Below are 14,232 nucleotides of genomic sequence, written 5' to 3'. Positions count from 1 at the left end.
TCGCCCGAGATGAAATGGTAGTTTAGGGGAAGGCGCCTAAAATTTAATTTTTAAATACCGGTACCTATGTTATTGGTGCTATCGAAAAGTACTACATAACAAAAGTTATAGACAATACAATTTCCGATCATTTATGTTTCATTCCGTTTTACTGTACCGACTATGATAAGAGTGGTATTTCAGAAGGCCTACAGTATCGAAAGCGCATAACACTGATCAACAATAACTTTACATTGACAATTGTTTGTTACTGATCAACAATAACTTTACATTGACCATTGTTTGTTGTGATGTTCTTCGTTTCTTACGGTCCCGCAACGTGTACACTACCTAGCCTAGAATTCTGTATACAATGTAGAATTCCGTAGCGAAGCACGGGTACATCAGCTAGTATAAAATATAGCAAATACATTGTTCTGTGGCTTGGTTCTAAAAGGGCCAATGCCATTTTTTTTTTATCGAAAATGATATATTAACTGATACAAAAGAGTTTTATGCTGGCTTGCAACATGTAAAAAAAAAAGGCAATGCCTCTGTTAAGTACTAAACGAACAGTTAACGTTTAAATAAGCCCTTGCCAATAATGTTAGATTACCAATAAATATTAGAGACCTGGCAATTTGAAAGAATACGATAGAAAAAATTATCGTTCCACAAAGTTAAAGTTAGTTGTTGAAAAAAATAATTGGAAAACTATAAGCAAAACTTCAAATGCTCATAGCTCAAAAACAGGTTTTTTGACATTGGCCCTTTTAGAACCAAGCCACAGAGTTATTCATAACGTATATAGAGAACAAAACTTTCAACAGAGAAATATACTGTTTTATTTCTCCATGTAAACTTTTGGGCGGAAGCTGTTGTCTCCACCAGAAGAGAGTTACGGTACATCCTGTTGATTTTGCGATCTATGGTTAAGATGTTTGAGTGCGCTGTTCTGATGAACTTATGTAAAACACGTGTACGTAGCTATTGACTGATTGAAGTTTCTGATATTTTTATACTCGATTGGTCAGTGGAGCCATGAGCTAAATAGTCAAAGTAACTTTCGTGGTTAGAGGCGGAGGATAAAGCGATGGATATAAGATTTGAACTATTGGGGAGGGGGACAAATTTAACCCAATTGTATTTACCTTGAAATAAATTAACAGGAGAAGATAAGAGAGAATATATCACAAGAAGCTAACACAGAAGCAAAGATGTGAAAATTTGTTAAAGATGAAGCCATACTTTTCAGCGTCGACTCAGTTAACGTGACTTGAAGCCTGTCGAACGCTATATATAACAACTACAACCCACCACAAAATTTGAAAAGTTGTACGACGGCTGGAACGGGGTCCATTTAGCCTCGGAGGTCAACTGAGTAGAGGGGGTTCGATTTCCACTTCAGCCATCCTTGAAGTGATTTTCCGTGGTTTTCCACTTCTCCTCCAGGCAAATGCCGGGATGGTACCTAACTTAAGGCCACGAGTGCTTCCTTCCCACTTCCTCGTCTGTCCCTTCCAATCTTTCCATCCCCCAAACTGGCCCTGTTCAGCATAGCAGGTGAGGCCACCTTAGCGGGGTACTGGTCCTCCTCTACAAGACCAAATGCCTCACGCTCCAGGACACTGCCCTTGAGGTGGGATCCATCGCTGAGTCCGAGGAAAGAACCAACCCTGGAGTGTAAAGGGATTAAATAAAAAATAAATAAAAATAGTTAAACAAGGTATACAATTATTTGTTTTAAAATCCTTGTTTAATAATGTTTTACAGGTAGGCTACGGGGTTGTAGTTGTTACATTTAGTGTTCGACAGACTGAAGAACTTCAAGTCACATTGAGAGATGTGAAAAGTCGAATATCCTCCAGAAATACGCCTGGCCAAATATTTTTTCTCACCATATCCTGTTCTTCATAGTGCAACTGGAACTCCATTTATTTCGTTTTGTTTTGTTTAGTTCTTCAGTAATTCACCATTCATGTGTAAAAGCAAAGCCATCTTCATACATTCCATGAAGGCCCGTGGAGGAGTGGAGTAAAGACTGCCACTATCCTTGACCTCGATACTACTTGGAACAGAGTGGAATGCGCGGCCGCCTTTGCCCACATGAATTAAGCTGGTACTCATTTTTGATGTAGGCTGAGTGAACTTCAGAGCCATTCGGCTCTTCAGAAGTGGAATCTTATTCCTAAATATTTTGACTTGCTGACGAGTTATCGAACCAACGTCCTAACAGGTCAATCGAATGCGCCTTTAATGCGCCGGCTGGGAAGTAAATACAATATAATATACAGGATGTAATTGAAATACGTTTCGTTCGTCATACTGGTGTTAGAGACGATCAGTCCAAGCACACTGTTTGGCCAACGTTTCGTTTGTCGTTAAGTTTAAAATTTAACTAAAGGAATTCGATGTTTGCATGATTTTATGAGTCTTGTACAGCTAGGTCTGCTTTTAGTATTCTCGCGTGTACAGATGTAAACAATAACATACCTACCATACGTGCATCACGTTTCAGGATTAAGAATGGAACAGTCTTTGGCGTGTTAAAGGTAGATTTTGTCTGGCTTTTCGTAACTCCGATGTAGACAGAATCATATGGGAGTGTGCGTCATGTTCTTGGGTTCATTATAGGAATAAACTGTGGCGTATTAAGAGATAGTAAGCGGCTAGCTTCTGTTTCGTGGCATGAACGGACGTAGAGAACGATCAATTACAGTCAATTACGATCAATTTTGATAGCATGACCGTTCACAGTGTGAGGTCATTTTAAAAGAACAACAGTCCAGCTCCATAGCTAAATGGCAAGTCTGCTGGCCTTTGGTCCAGAGGGTTCCGGGTTCGATTCCCGGCCGGGTCGGAGATTTAAACCCCAATGGCTTGGGGGCTGCGTGTGTGAACCATCTTCAGCATTGGAAGGATCCTATCCTCATAGACGTGCAGACTGCCTGTACGGCGTCAGTTCGAAAGAACTGCACCAGGCCTCTTCGGAGGGCACGCGCCATAAAACAAAAGAACAAGAACAAGATAAAACAGAACAGCAGTTGACAGACCTAGAGGGGTCATAGGGTGCGTGAGGCTGCTGTTGTACTAATATTATTGTGACGCTGTAGCTGAAAGTCAAATATGTGAATATGTTTTACAGAAATCATCAGGTAAAGGTGCTTAACACTAAAATTCTGCACTGCCTCTTAATGACCGCCCCCTGTGGGTGGGGGAGGTAGAATAACACCCACGGTATCCCTACCTGTCGTAAGAGGCGACTAAAAGGGGCCCCAGGGGCTCTGAATTTTGGAGCTGGGTTGGCGACCACGGGGCCCTCAGCTGAGTCCTGGCATTGCTTCCACTTACTTGTGTCAGGCTCCTCACTTTCATCTATCCTATCCGACCTCTCTTGGTCAACTCTTGTTCTTTTCCGACCCCGACGCTATTAGGTTTGCGAGGGCTAGGGAGTCCTTAATTTTCACGCCCTTCGTGGCCCTTGTCTTTCTTTGACCGATATCTTCATTTTTCGAAGTGTCGGATCCCTTCCATTTTTCCCTCTGATTAGTGTTATACAGAGGATGGTTGCCTAGTTGTACTTCCTCTTAAAACAATAATCACCACCACCACCACCACTCGTAGTGACCGATGTACTTTTAACAAATAACTATTCAAGTACAATGAAACATTTTACATTGAGGAACTTACATCAAAAGCATAATAATTATTGTCAGGTATTAGCAGCAGAGAATTATAGTACTAATTGATATTTATTGAAGAACATTACAGGCTTTCGGCTCAAATACATGTTCCCGTTACAAAGAGAAAAAAATGAACTAATTTCACCATGTGGTCGCTAAATAAAAATAAACTAAGTCTACTATGTGGACGCTCATATGGGCGGGAAACCTATCCACATGTGAACGCCACCCTTATAACTACCTTACTGGCCGGCCGTGCCGACACCCCCCGGTGAGGAAAAAATAGGAGCCGCCCTCCCTGGAACGGCACGTCCGGCCCTAGCAGCAGAGAATTAGAAAAATACAATTCTGACATGAAAATGAGTGCTCTCACATTATACACCAGGTCCTGAATTTACAAAGTATGTTAAGTGTGGCCAGTATTAGCTCAAATGCACTCCTTGGTGCAACGAAGTCAACTTTCTCGTAGATGTTCACACACTACAGCGTTGGTTCTTATCATGACTGCTGCATCAGATAGAAGCCTTCCGAGGTCTTCAAGGTCATACACTTCACGTATATACACCAAATGACCCCAGAAATAAAAATCCAAGGGACATTAAATCAGGACTTCGAGTTGATCAGTGTTCATCACGCAGGTGACTGAGATAGTCAGTCGAAGCACAGTGTTTTGTCAACATTTCGCCTGTCGTGAAGTTTAAAATTTAACTAAAGGAAGCCAATGTTTGCATGTTTTCATGATTCTTGTAGAACCCTGGGTCTGCTTTCTGATGCTCACGTGTGCGGATACCCGAGAAAGCTGAGTCTAGGTACTCTCGCACCGACCGCAATATGGAACAGGGTGACATTGGGTCACTTGGATGCCTTCGATTACAAATGTTCTCGGTACGCTCGTCCCGCTCTTGCACTGTCACCTCTTACTTCACCGTAAATCAATAACATGTCACACATCTCATGGCTTACTGACTGTTTTTATATTCTTATCTGAATCGAAGTTGCCCCTACAGACAGTATAGTGATGTCCTGAAGGGGAGGGGGACAGCACGTGCCACGAGAATTTATCTAGGGCAACTCGTGTTCTCGTTCTGAGATAGTGCAGCTCTTTTCAGGCACACCCTCAATGGAGGTGAGTTGCATGTACCATTTTAACCACATTCCAGCCCTGGGCCCCCGAGGACGGCAGCTAATAGTCCTAACCGTTACACTACGGAGGTGGACAGGTAAAGAGGTGTTGCATATTGTTCACGCTTCGGTAGAGACCTTTCAAAAATATTGGGCGAAATTAGGTAGGTCCGTGTCTCCTACTATTGTAAAGATACGAGGCCATTTGCTTAAGGCGGCATCTGCCATTACCAATGGATTAACAGTATTTCGGTTCCACAGACAGAAGGGTGTATTACACAGCAGCTATTTTCTGGCAAAACTAAATACTCCGTTTCTGGACTATACTCTCTCTTCAGATTCGCTCTGTTCTATCACAGACTCACTTCCTTTAACATACAATAAGCTATCTTGGTACAGATCGGAAGCAGACAGATTGTCTGAACCGCACCGGATGCACTTCACTAAAAGAGTGGGCTAGGACTTGCTTTGCGGATTACCTGCTCATAACCTTGTTCAGTATGTGCTGTCTTGAATCGCTGTCAAACGATGCATTTCTTCTTGCGCTCGACTAGACGAATAGTACAGTACAAGCTCACGATAACGATCAGCAGCATAACGCGGCGTGTGAAAAGCCATTTTAGTCCCCAGTGGGAGCATGATTTCTATTTCACGATACTGTAAATACTGTTCAGTCTGCAATAGTACCATGATAATTTTACGACGATATCCTTTACAGTGTCACTACAAGAATAATCATTCCGAACAATTTGATGAAATTGATGACAATCGCATAGGGTATAGATATATGTTTATACTGTTGTAAAAAGAAGAAGAGATAATTCTCCATGAAAAACTGTTCATTTGTAATGATTTATAGGATAGATAATATTAATTCATCTGTATTTTAATAAGTATGTGTTTCAAAATATACAACAATAATTTACCATTGCATTATTTGTAGAGCATTGATCCACTAATACATTATTATTTGTTATTTTACCTAGAATGCAGAGACAGCCCTATTAAGTACACGAGTGGTTCATGAGTCATACAGAGTCTTGATGCAGGCCACATAATAATAATAATAATAATAATAATAATAATAATAATAATAATAATAATAATAATAATAATAATAATAATAATAAAGTCCGCCTCTGTGGTGTAGTTGTTAGTGTGATTCGCTGCCATCTTCGATTCTCGGCTCTGCCACGAAATTTGAAAAGTGGTACGAGGACTGGAACGGGGTCTACTCAGCTTTGGGAGGTCAACTGAGTGGAAGGGGTTCGATTCCCACCTCAGTCATCCTCGGAGTGGATTTCCGCGGTTCCCCACTTCTCCTCCAGGCAAATGCCGGCATGTTATTTAACTTAAGGCCAATGCCGTTTCCTTCCCTCTTCCTTCTCTATCCCTTCTAATCTTCCGATACTGTTCAGCATAGCAGAAGAGGCCACCTTGGCGAGATACTGGTCATCCACCCCAGTTGTATCCCCGACAAAAAATTCTCACGCTCCAGGACACTACCTTTGAGGTGGTATTCTATGTGTATATTTATAATTTACTCTTAATCTATCGGAGAGCTAGATTCATATCTGAAATAATAAAACATTTAACATGTGAAACTGAATGTTTTGCCAAAGCCAAGCCATTTGGATCCAAGTGTTTCTTTTATCTTTTAAGAGTTTGTTAGGTGCCAAAAGTGGGAGTTATTATATCATGAAACATCCTATTTAAATAAGAATGCCATATTTGCATTTTAATTGCCTAAAGTAGGACTTAGTATAGTTTATTGACCATTTAGTGTTAGATACCTTATAGATAGAGTACTCACCCCTCGGTCGTGATAGTTGTTGACAGAGTTGTGGAAGAAAAGTCCGGCGATGAGCGCCGCGATGTTGGCGGTGTAGCTGGCTACGAAGATGACGGAGAAGCCACCCCACACGTTGATGAGGAACTTGTTAGGCCAGGACTTGGGTGCTTTGAAGGCCACCAAGTGTCCGCATAGCAGACCCCACATAACCCAGAGTGCAGAGGCGATGCTGAAGTTCTTGCTGCGTTGACGACCCCACGGGTTCAACCCAAAGGGACTGAGCCACTCGTAGACTGCCACAGCCATGGCTGTGATGTTGAGCGACGTAAATATGGCGATCCATAATTCCGGACTAAAGGGTAACAAGAAGGCCAGCAGTGGAATCTCACTCTTCTGGGTGGGAGCTGCTAGGAACGACACACCACTGAAGAAGTACGGCACAGAGAAGTCTATCACTTCTGCACGGGAGCTCGATACACTTAGCGCAGCAAACGACATGTGCGCCGCCCCTGACACTAGATCACCAACAATACCGTTCCACTTTGCCCCCTCACTTTCGTTATCCCTCGACAGATGGCGTGTTTTTGAACCAAACATGCCATCTGACACTATATACAAATGGAAGTCGAACTCTAGCTCTTGTGCTACGTTCTCCAAAAGATCCATTGATAAACCATAACAACAATTTGTCCTATACTTGTATCTTTGCTGATTAGTTGACTGTGGCACTTCGAAGGTCGACTGCGTATTAAATTTCTCCAATGTGAATCTTCTACTCAGTTGCCCTTCTGAACTTTGAGAGGACGCTCTTCCAGCGAACGCCTCCGTATCTACGACTCCTAATTCCTCCTCTTCTTCCTCCAGTCGCTCCTGAGTCTCCATTTCATTGAAGACCAGCGTCAAGTTGTCCTGAAACATTTAGAAGGATTGCTGTATTTATTGTACAACCATTAAAATAATATTGTATTAAAGCCTTTATTATAAAAGTTTTGAGAATATCTGACGAAAGTTGCTGATCTACCAAAATCTAGTGAATTTTAAAAATTAATATTGCCCTCACAATGTAGGTGTGCAACAAGTTCTAATTCGTATGTACTGTACATGCTCTTGGTAATTTTGAGCATCTTTGTGGACTAGACATTTTACCCAGTTTAATATTCAAAATGAATAGGATATGCTGTATTAGTGTTAGTCTCGTATGTAGACTTATACTCTATTTTGTAACTTATAAGGTACGACACTGTAGAAAGAATGGCAAAGTTGTTGAATATCATTGTACAATGTATAAGTGTACTATGTAAGATTATTAATATAACATGATTTATTAAGTCATAAAATGTGTTGAATACAACAGGAATTATCAAGGAAAAAGAAAGACCGCGAGTTAAATGTACATACATATACCCATGAAAATATATTTCAATATGAAATAAAGTAATTTAAATATTCTTGTCCTGAGTTAAAAGGGTGGGTGATAACCACATTTTAAGCTTATAACAGAATTTATTGAAAGGTTTTTATTTCATATTTGAGGGCATTATATTAATAATTTTTAACTGAAAGATGAGGTGGCTTGAGCCTGTATTTTGTATCGTATAACGAGGTACCAACGAAGTATATTTTTGGAGAACGAAGAGAAATCCACTGAAAACCATGAAGGTTGTTTCGAGAAAAAATAACAAGACTGTCGTCATCTTGTCACCATGCTCGAAGAAGGAAGAGTAAGATATCGAACCTTTGAAAGGTAAGACTTTCAGTAAAAGCCTAGGAAAATACATGAAATGGAGGAAAATGGCCGTATTCTTAACACTCTCCAAAATAATACCTTCGGTGTGGGAAGATACAGCAGAGTGTTAGTACAAGCAACTTGAAACAGTACTGCTGTACTGAAGGGTAAGACAAGGAGAGTATGAACACCACTACTTGGAGGAGTATCCCACGTGCACGTGATATGAGCAGGAACGGAAGACACCTTGTCACCCAAAACCCATGTTCGAGAAGTCCCTCATGCTAACTCTCAAAATCAGAGAAGTGGCTATAATTTGGTTGTGCACGACGTCTGGGCATTCTGTAATATTCAGCGTACCGGAAACATCACATAGTGTTTCTTAGAAGTGAAGCTTCCACGGTGTGAAGAATTATTTAATTTAATTTCCGGGTTGAACCGTGTTGTACTTGTACGCTCATCACGTACAGTTTGCCGACGTTTCGAATACATTGCAGTATTCTTTGTCAAGGCGACTGAAATACCCCTACTCGATCTGAGGTAATCAGTCTCCCAGGCAGAAATTACACTACTAGAGTGGTCTTGATCTTGGCCTTTTATATCCTAGCCTTTCTGGCTGACGTAAGCCCTGGCTGTCTCGTGAGAATTCTGGAAAGTATGTGTCACAGCCACGTAGTGGGGGCTTGCCCGCGCTGTTATGTAATGGGGAAGGATATAAAATCAGTAATTCTGGGATGCCTATCATTCATAGTTTAAGACATACAGACCACAACATAAACACACGGGCCGCAACCCCATTACATAACAGCGCGGGCAAGCCCCCACTACCTGGCTGTGACACATACTTTCCGGAATTCTCACGAGACAGCCCGGGCTTACGTCAGCCAGAAAGGCTAGGTTATAAAAGGCCAAGATCAAGGCCACTCTAGTAGTGTAATTTCTGCCAGGGAGACTGATTACCTCGGATCGAGTAGGGATATTTCAGTCGCCTTGACAAAGAATACTGCAATGTATTCGAAACGTCGGCAAACTGTACATGATGTGCGTACAAGTACAGCACGGTTCAACCCGGAAATTAAATTAAATATCACATAGTGTTATTGTTATCAACATCAGAAGCATCATCACTTTTTCATAACATGTTTAGCTCGTGTGGATGACTGCAGCGTCACTGAATATGTTCTTGAATAGCAGTGAAATTGTAATCAGATCACCTACTTGAAATAGGAATCACGTACACAAAATCGTTACATAACGTTAAGGTTTTCATGGTGTTATCCTTTCCATTTCCGCTAGTGTACATGTGATAGAGACAGGAGGACTTCACCTAATGGAAGGAAATTCAGACTCAAGGGGAAGAGGGTGATAGTGACTATTTCAAGACTGTAGGAGAAGGTTGGAGAAAATGCGTGCATTAATAAGGAAAACCCTCACCTTGTCGGAGGTAAGCACACGGTGGCAGGGGAGCCCTCGTAGGCACTGTCCATCTTCATCCAACTCTCCCTCCATGACAAATGGCGGCGCCAGCGCCGTCACCACTCTGAAAACACTCCTGGCCCGCGACGACAAGCCAGCCACTACTAGATCTCCTCCTGGCCACACGATGGTGTCCAGCCTGACCACTCGACCAGTCACTTCTCCTACAGAACGCCACGCCAAGTCGGGACCTGTTGGAACAAAATCTAATGTGGTCTCTGTAGACAACAGCACATTACTGAGAAATAAAATGACAAGAGATCTCGGAATCTGTGTTCTATTCTCTTTCGAGATCTAGTTTTTACTTGACGTTCGACACCGTGTTGGCGAAAGAAGCTATTGACTCAGACGACCCCGTGTTGGCGATTATGTTTACTGTTTGTAACCGTGGCTTTATTCATGTGTGCATGCTTGTGGCACCTCAGCTTTCATAGTGGTCGAGGCTTCGGTGTGATTTTGTTCAAATATCTTCATATCACTTACTTTGCAGTTTATTTAAATTCCTTCGTTATACGAAGTATATAGTGTAGTTATGTAATTTAGTGAGACTGTTGAGTAAATTTTATGTTAGAAAACTGTAGCAAGCTATTTGTTTTTGCATTTCAAATTAGGATATAGTTATACATTTTATTGAATTTTCAAGGATCTTCACTACTAATTCGTTTTCTGTAGGTCAGCATCGAAGTTTTCGTAAATATCGTAAGGGATTAGTTTGAAGTGTACTTTTCGCAGAAGCTTGAGTTGATCGTAAATGTCAAATATGTCCGTCGATATGCCTCAAACTCGGTCTGTTTCGTCTCCCATAACAATAAAAGGTATAGTTTAACCCTTTATAGGGCAAAACCCTGGAGAACAAAATATATTACTTATTTGGTTAAATACCATGTCATTGGAATCTACTCTTTAGATTTTGACCAAAATCTGAGTCAATACATTGTTTGATTATGCGATATGGTGTGGTAAGTATTTTTACCAGAGAACATTTAGGATTTTTTCCCACTGAGTGTGCACTGGTAAATATATTTACCACTTTGCTTACATGACTACTTTCCACTGTGTTTTGCAAATAATAGATGCAAAATGCAGATGGAAAGCATGGAATAGTAGTACATATAAATGTCACACTGGCTCTGAAAATTGCACTAGAAACATGGGGTAATGGGGTCTGTGATGAAATTGATGAAAGCCCTTTCTGAGAGGCCTTTGTTCGTAAAAGACATTGCTAGAACAATAGAACTAAGGCAAATAGTTCTCCTTACAAACTCTACGATTCAAAACAGGCCATCGTCTAAAATTAATTTCTAAGATCGTATAAGAATATCTTACAAAATAGCATAAATTTTCATTCAGGCAGGCAAGTGCCTAGGGGAGCGAGGGGAATTTTGTGATATATCCCCCCAATATATGTCTGATTTGTCAACCCCTCCCCTGTGGGAAGCCCTGATGTCAGCCACTACATGAGGCAATCTATTCTTACATTCATAATTACCATGAAAATGTATTTATTATTATTGTTATTATTATTATTATTATTATTATTATTATTATTATTATTATTATTATTATAATATTTCATTATATATAATTCACAATTTTATAAATTGGGTTTATGAGCTTCTTCGGTACAATGTACATGGAAGGAGTACTATATACGCCCCTGAACTCAGAGGAACTGAATACCATACAGATGGACTAAATTTATGTTTTTCCGAAATACACATGAAGTGTTGTTTGGATATAAAACCATTTTTCATAATTTGGAAAGCTAATACATCTTGTCACTGATAAAACGTACGCCCATTACCTTACATTTTTGATGCATGTTTTCATATTAGTGAATATAACATGTTGGCCAGAATATTGTCAGAAAGGGCAGATGTAAAGCATATAACTAGACGCTCTGAAGTCTATTTTCCGATATTTATATTACCAATTGGATTGAAAATGAGTACGTTATCAATATGCAAAACGAGCACACTATTTCGCCTTTCTTAGTACTTTATGTGTAGGCCAATGTTAATTTGGATAAAATCTTTCAAAGGCAATCACAATATATGCAATCTGTGTTCACAAAATAATCAAAATATTCAAAAATATATATTGTTGCCTTATATAGATCAGGGAAATCCAGTATCTCGCTTAAAATGAGCTGTATTTTACGGTCAACACAATGCTTACACGAGTGAAGTTCAAGTGGAGCTCTCTGGTAAACATATGTACCACTTCCCGAAGTGGAACGATTCAAATAGACGTGAAGCGCGAGTTTCGGAAAAAGTGATAAATATTCTTACCAAAGAGCGTTACTGGACTAGAAAGCAGACAGTTACGGCCACTTAAGGTATTATCATCTGAACAGTTTCTATGGAAAACCCAAGTGGTAAATATATTTACCAGCAGCCTATAAAGGGTTAAGGGAGGTAGAATATAACGGGGCAAGCTCCAAAACGAACATGTGACAGCTGAGAGATAGGCACGTGCAGTGAATCACGTTGAGGGAGTTATTTAGGTAAGGTAAGGGTGTATTCTACCCGAAGGCAGGTCCGAACCTCCACAGAGGTGTGCCTGAGCCGGAGTTTACGTACGGTAGGGTGGTCAGTTCTTTTCCGCTCCTCCATTCCCTTACCCCCACCAAGAGCGCGTGGCAATCCATCTACTTCTTGACCACGCCCAATGTTGCTTAACTTCGGAGATTTCACGGGATCCGGTGTTATTTAGGAGGCCTGGGAAAATGAAGGAAGTATGGATGACATAATGGAGAGGTTCATCATCTCCGAGGAGAGTGGACGCTCATCAGATGGTTCTATAAGTGACACGGGGTAGAATAATGAGATACGTTACTGAATACTTTCTTCACCCACCCTGCCAATTCTGAATGTCTTTTCTTGAAATTGTGTGTTGGATTGACAGCCTCGACATCGGCATAGCAAATATACTATTGCGTGTTTTGTTATTATATTCATTGTCGTTTGTTATCAGTTTGTAGTATCTTGCATATTATTTGCATATGCTTTTTACTTTTCGTACATTAATTTTTTATAAGTGCGGGAATATCTCCAAAGTAATGCAAGTGCTCTCATTTGATTATCTAATGTCCTGTTTGAGATTTTGCATGGTCCAAATGAACTTTACATTCACGAGTGATTCATTCAGCTGATGTGGCTGCCATTTGTTGATACTGCACGTTAACAAAGTTGATAGTAACTTCTGTTGAAACGTCAAGTAAAAACTAGATGTGGATAAAGTTTACTTGAATCTAGTTATTAAAACACTTTCTTCTTCTCTTTCTCTTCCGCGTTTCTTACATCTTGGTGGGATCACGAGTGTGATCTGTGTCGCATCTGTGGACTTGGCCCAGTTTTATGGGCAGATGTCCATCCTTATGTGGAGGGGTGTGTTCATTATTGCACGTTTCAGTGATAGATGGCAGTGTGGAGTGTTGAGTGTACATGAAGTGTTCATTTGTATTAAGACAACAAACAACCAGAGGAAGCAATACTGATCATTATTCCTGGCACGGCCAGGAATCATATCCGGGGATCTCTAAGCCAAAGGGTACTATGCTGACTATTCTACCGAGGAGTCGGACAAGTTAGTTGTTATTAGTAATTCATTAATGGCGAGTTGGTGCAGGTCTTTAGAGTTGACATCTGTAGGTGACCCACGTGTCCGTGAGGATGAGGCCCTAGCTGGATGAATTCTAATGCTGAAAACGACACACACACACACACACACACACACACACACACACACACACACACACACACACACACACACACACACACACACACACACACACACACACACACACACACACACACACACACACACACACACACACACACACAGAGAGAGAGAGAGAGAGAGAGAGAGAGAGAGAGCAAAGCCATCTTCGGACAAGCCTTGGAGGGGTGGAACGTAAAGGTTTCCACTATCCGTAACCTCGACACTCTATGGGTTAGAGTGGTTAGCTCTTCGCCCGGCCACTTTTGCCCCCAGGAATTAACCTGATAGTCATTTTTGATGTAGGCTGAGTGAACCTCAGGAACATAAGCACCTCCGGAATTGGAAATCACATTTCTGAAATTTTTCGACCTCCTGAGGGGAATCGTAGTTGTTATGACTACCTTTAATTAAGGGGTGGCACACCATTCTATTTTAGGTGGAGGTGTGACGCTTACACCTACTCATTCTGGAGTTTTGAAGTATGGTTTCCATGGTTTCTACTGCCCTCCTGAATGTGGTTTCTTCCTGACCTTTTCGAAGCTAATTACAGTTAAATTCTTTCCTAGTACTTTATTCATAATCTCAGCTCCCTTTTCCTCAATTATAGCCTGGAATTCATTTCAATGGCGTAAAATTCCATAAAATCATGAATAATACAGGTTTTTAAACAGTTAAGTTAATTTACTGCAAGCTTCTCACCAAGGCGGCCAAGGTACGATTTCTATACAAAT

At 40.8% G+C, this 14,232-nt stretch overlaps 1 protein-coding gene across 1 annotated transcript in view; it reads right to left on the bottom strand.

The window, feature by feature from the left end:
- The window catches only part of LOC136858200 (uncharacterized), a 490,315-nt gene that overhangs the window by 176,066 nt on the left and 300,017 nt on the right, over nucleotides 1–14,232 (bottom strand). The window contains exons 6-7 of the mRNA XM_068225417.1: nucleotides 9,737–9,996; nucleotides 6,598–7,485 (exon numbers count right to left, since the gene is read on the bottom strand). Coding sequence (XP_068081518.1) covers nucleotides 6,598–7,485; nucleotides 9,737–9,996 — 1,148 coding nt within the window. The remainder of the gene's footprint in view (nucleotides 1–6,597; nucleotides 7,486–9,736; nucleotides 9,997–14,232) is intronic.

Source organism: Anabrus simplex, chromosome 1 (genome assembly GCF_040414725.1).
Source record: "Anabrus simplex isolate iqAnaSimp1 chromosome 1, ASM4041472v1, whole genome shotgun sequence".
NCBI classification, from domain to species: domain Eukaryota; kingdom Metazoa; phylum Arthropoda; class Insecta; order Orthoptera; family Tettigoniidae; genus Anabrus; species Anabrus simplex.
Note: the sequence above shows the minus strand (reverse complement) of the source record. Positions and strands in the feature narration are given on the sequence as shown.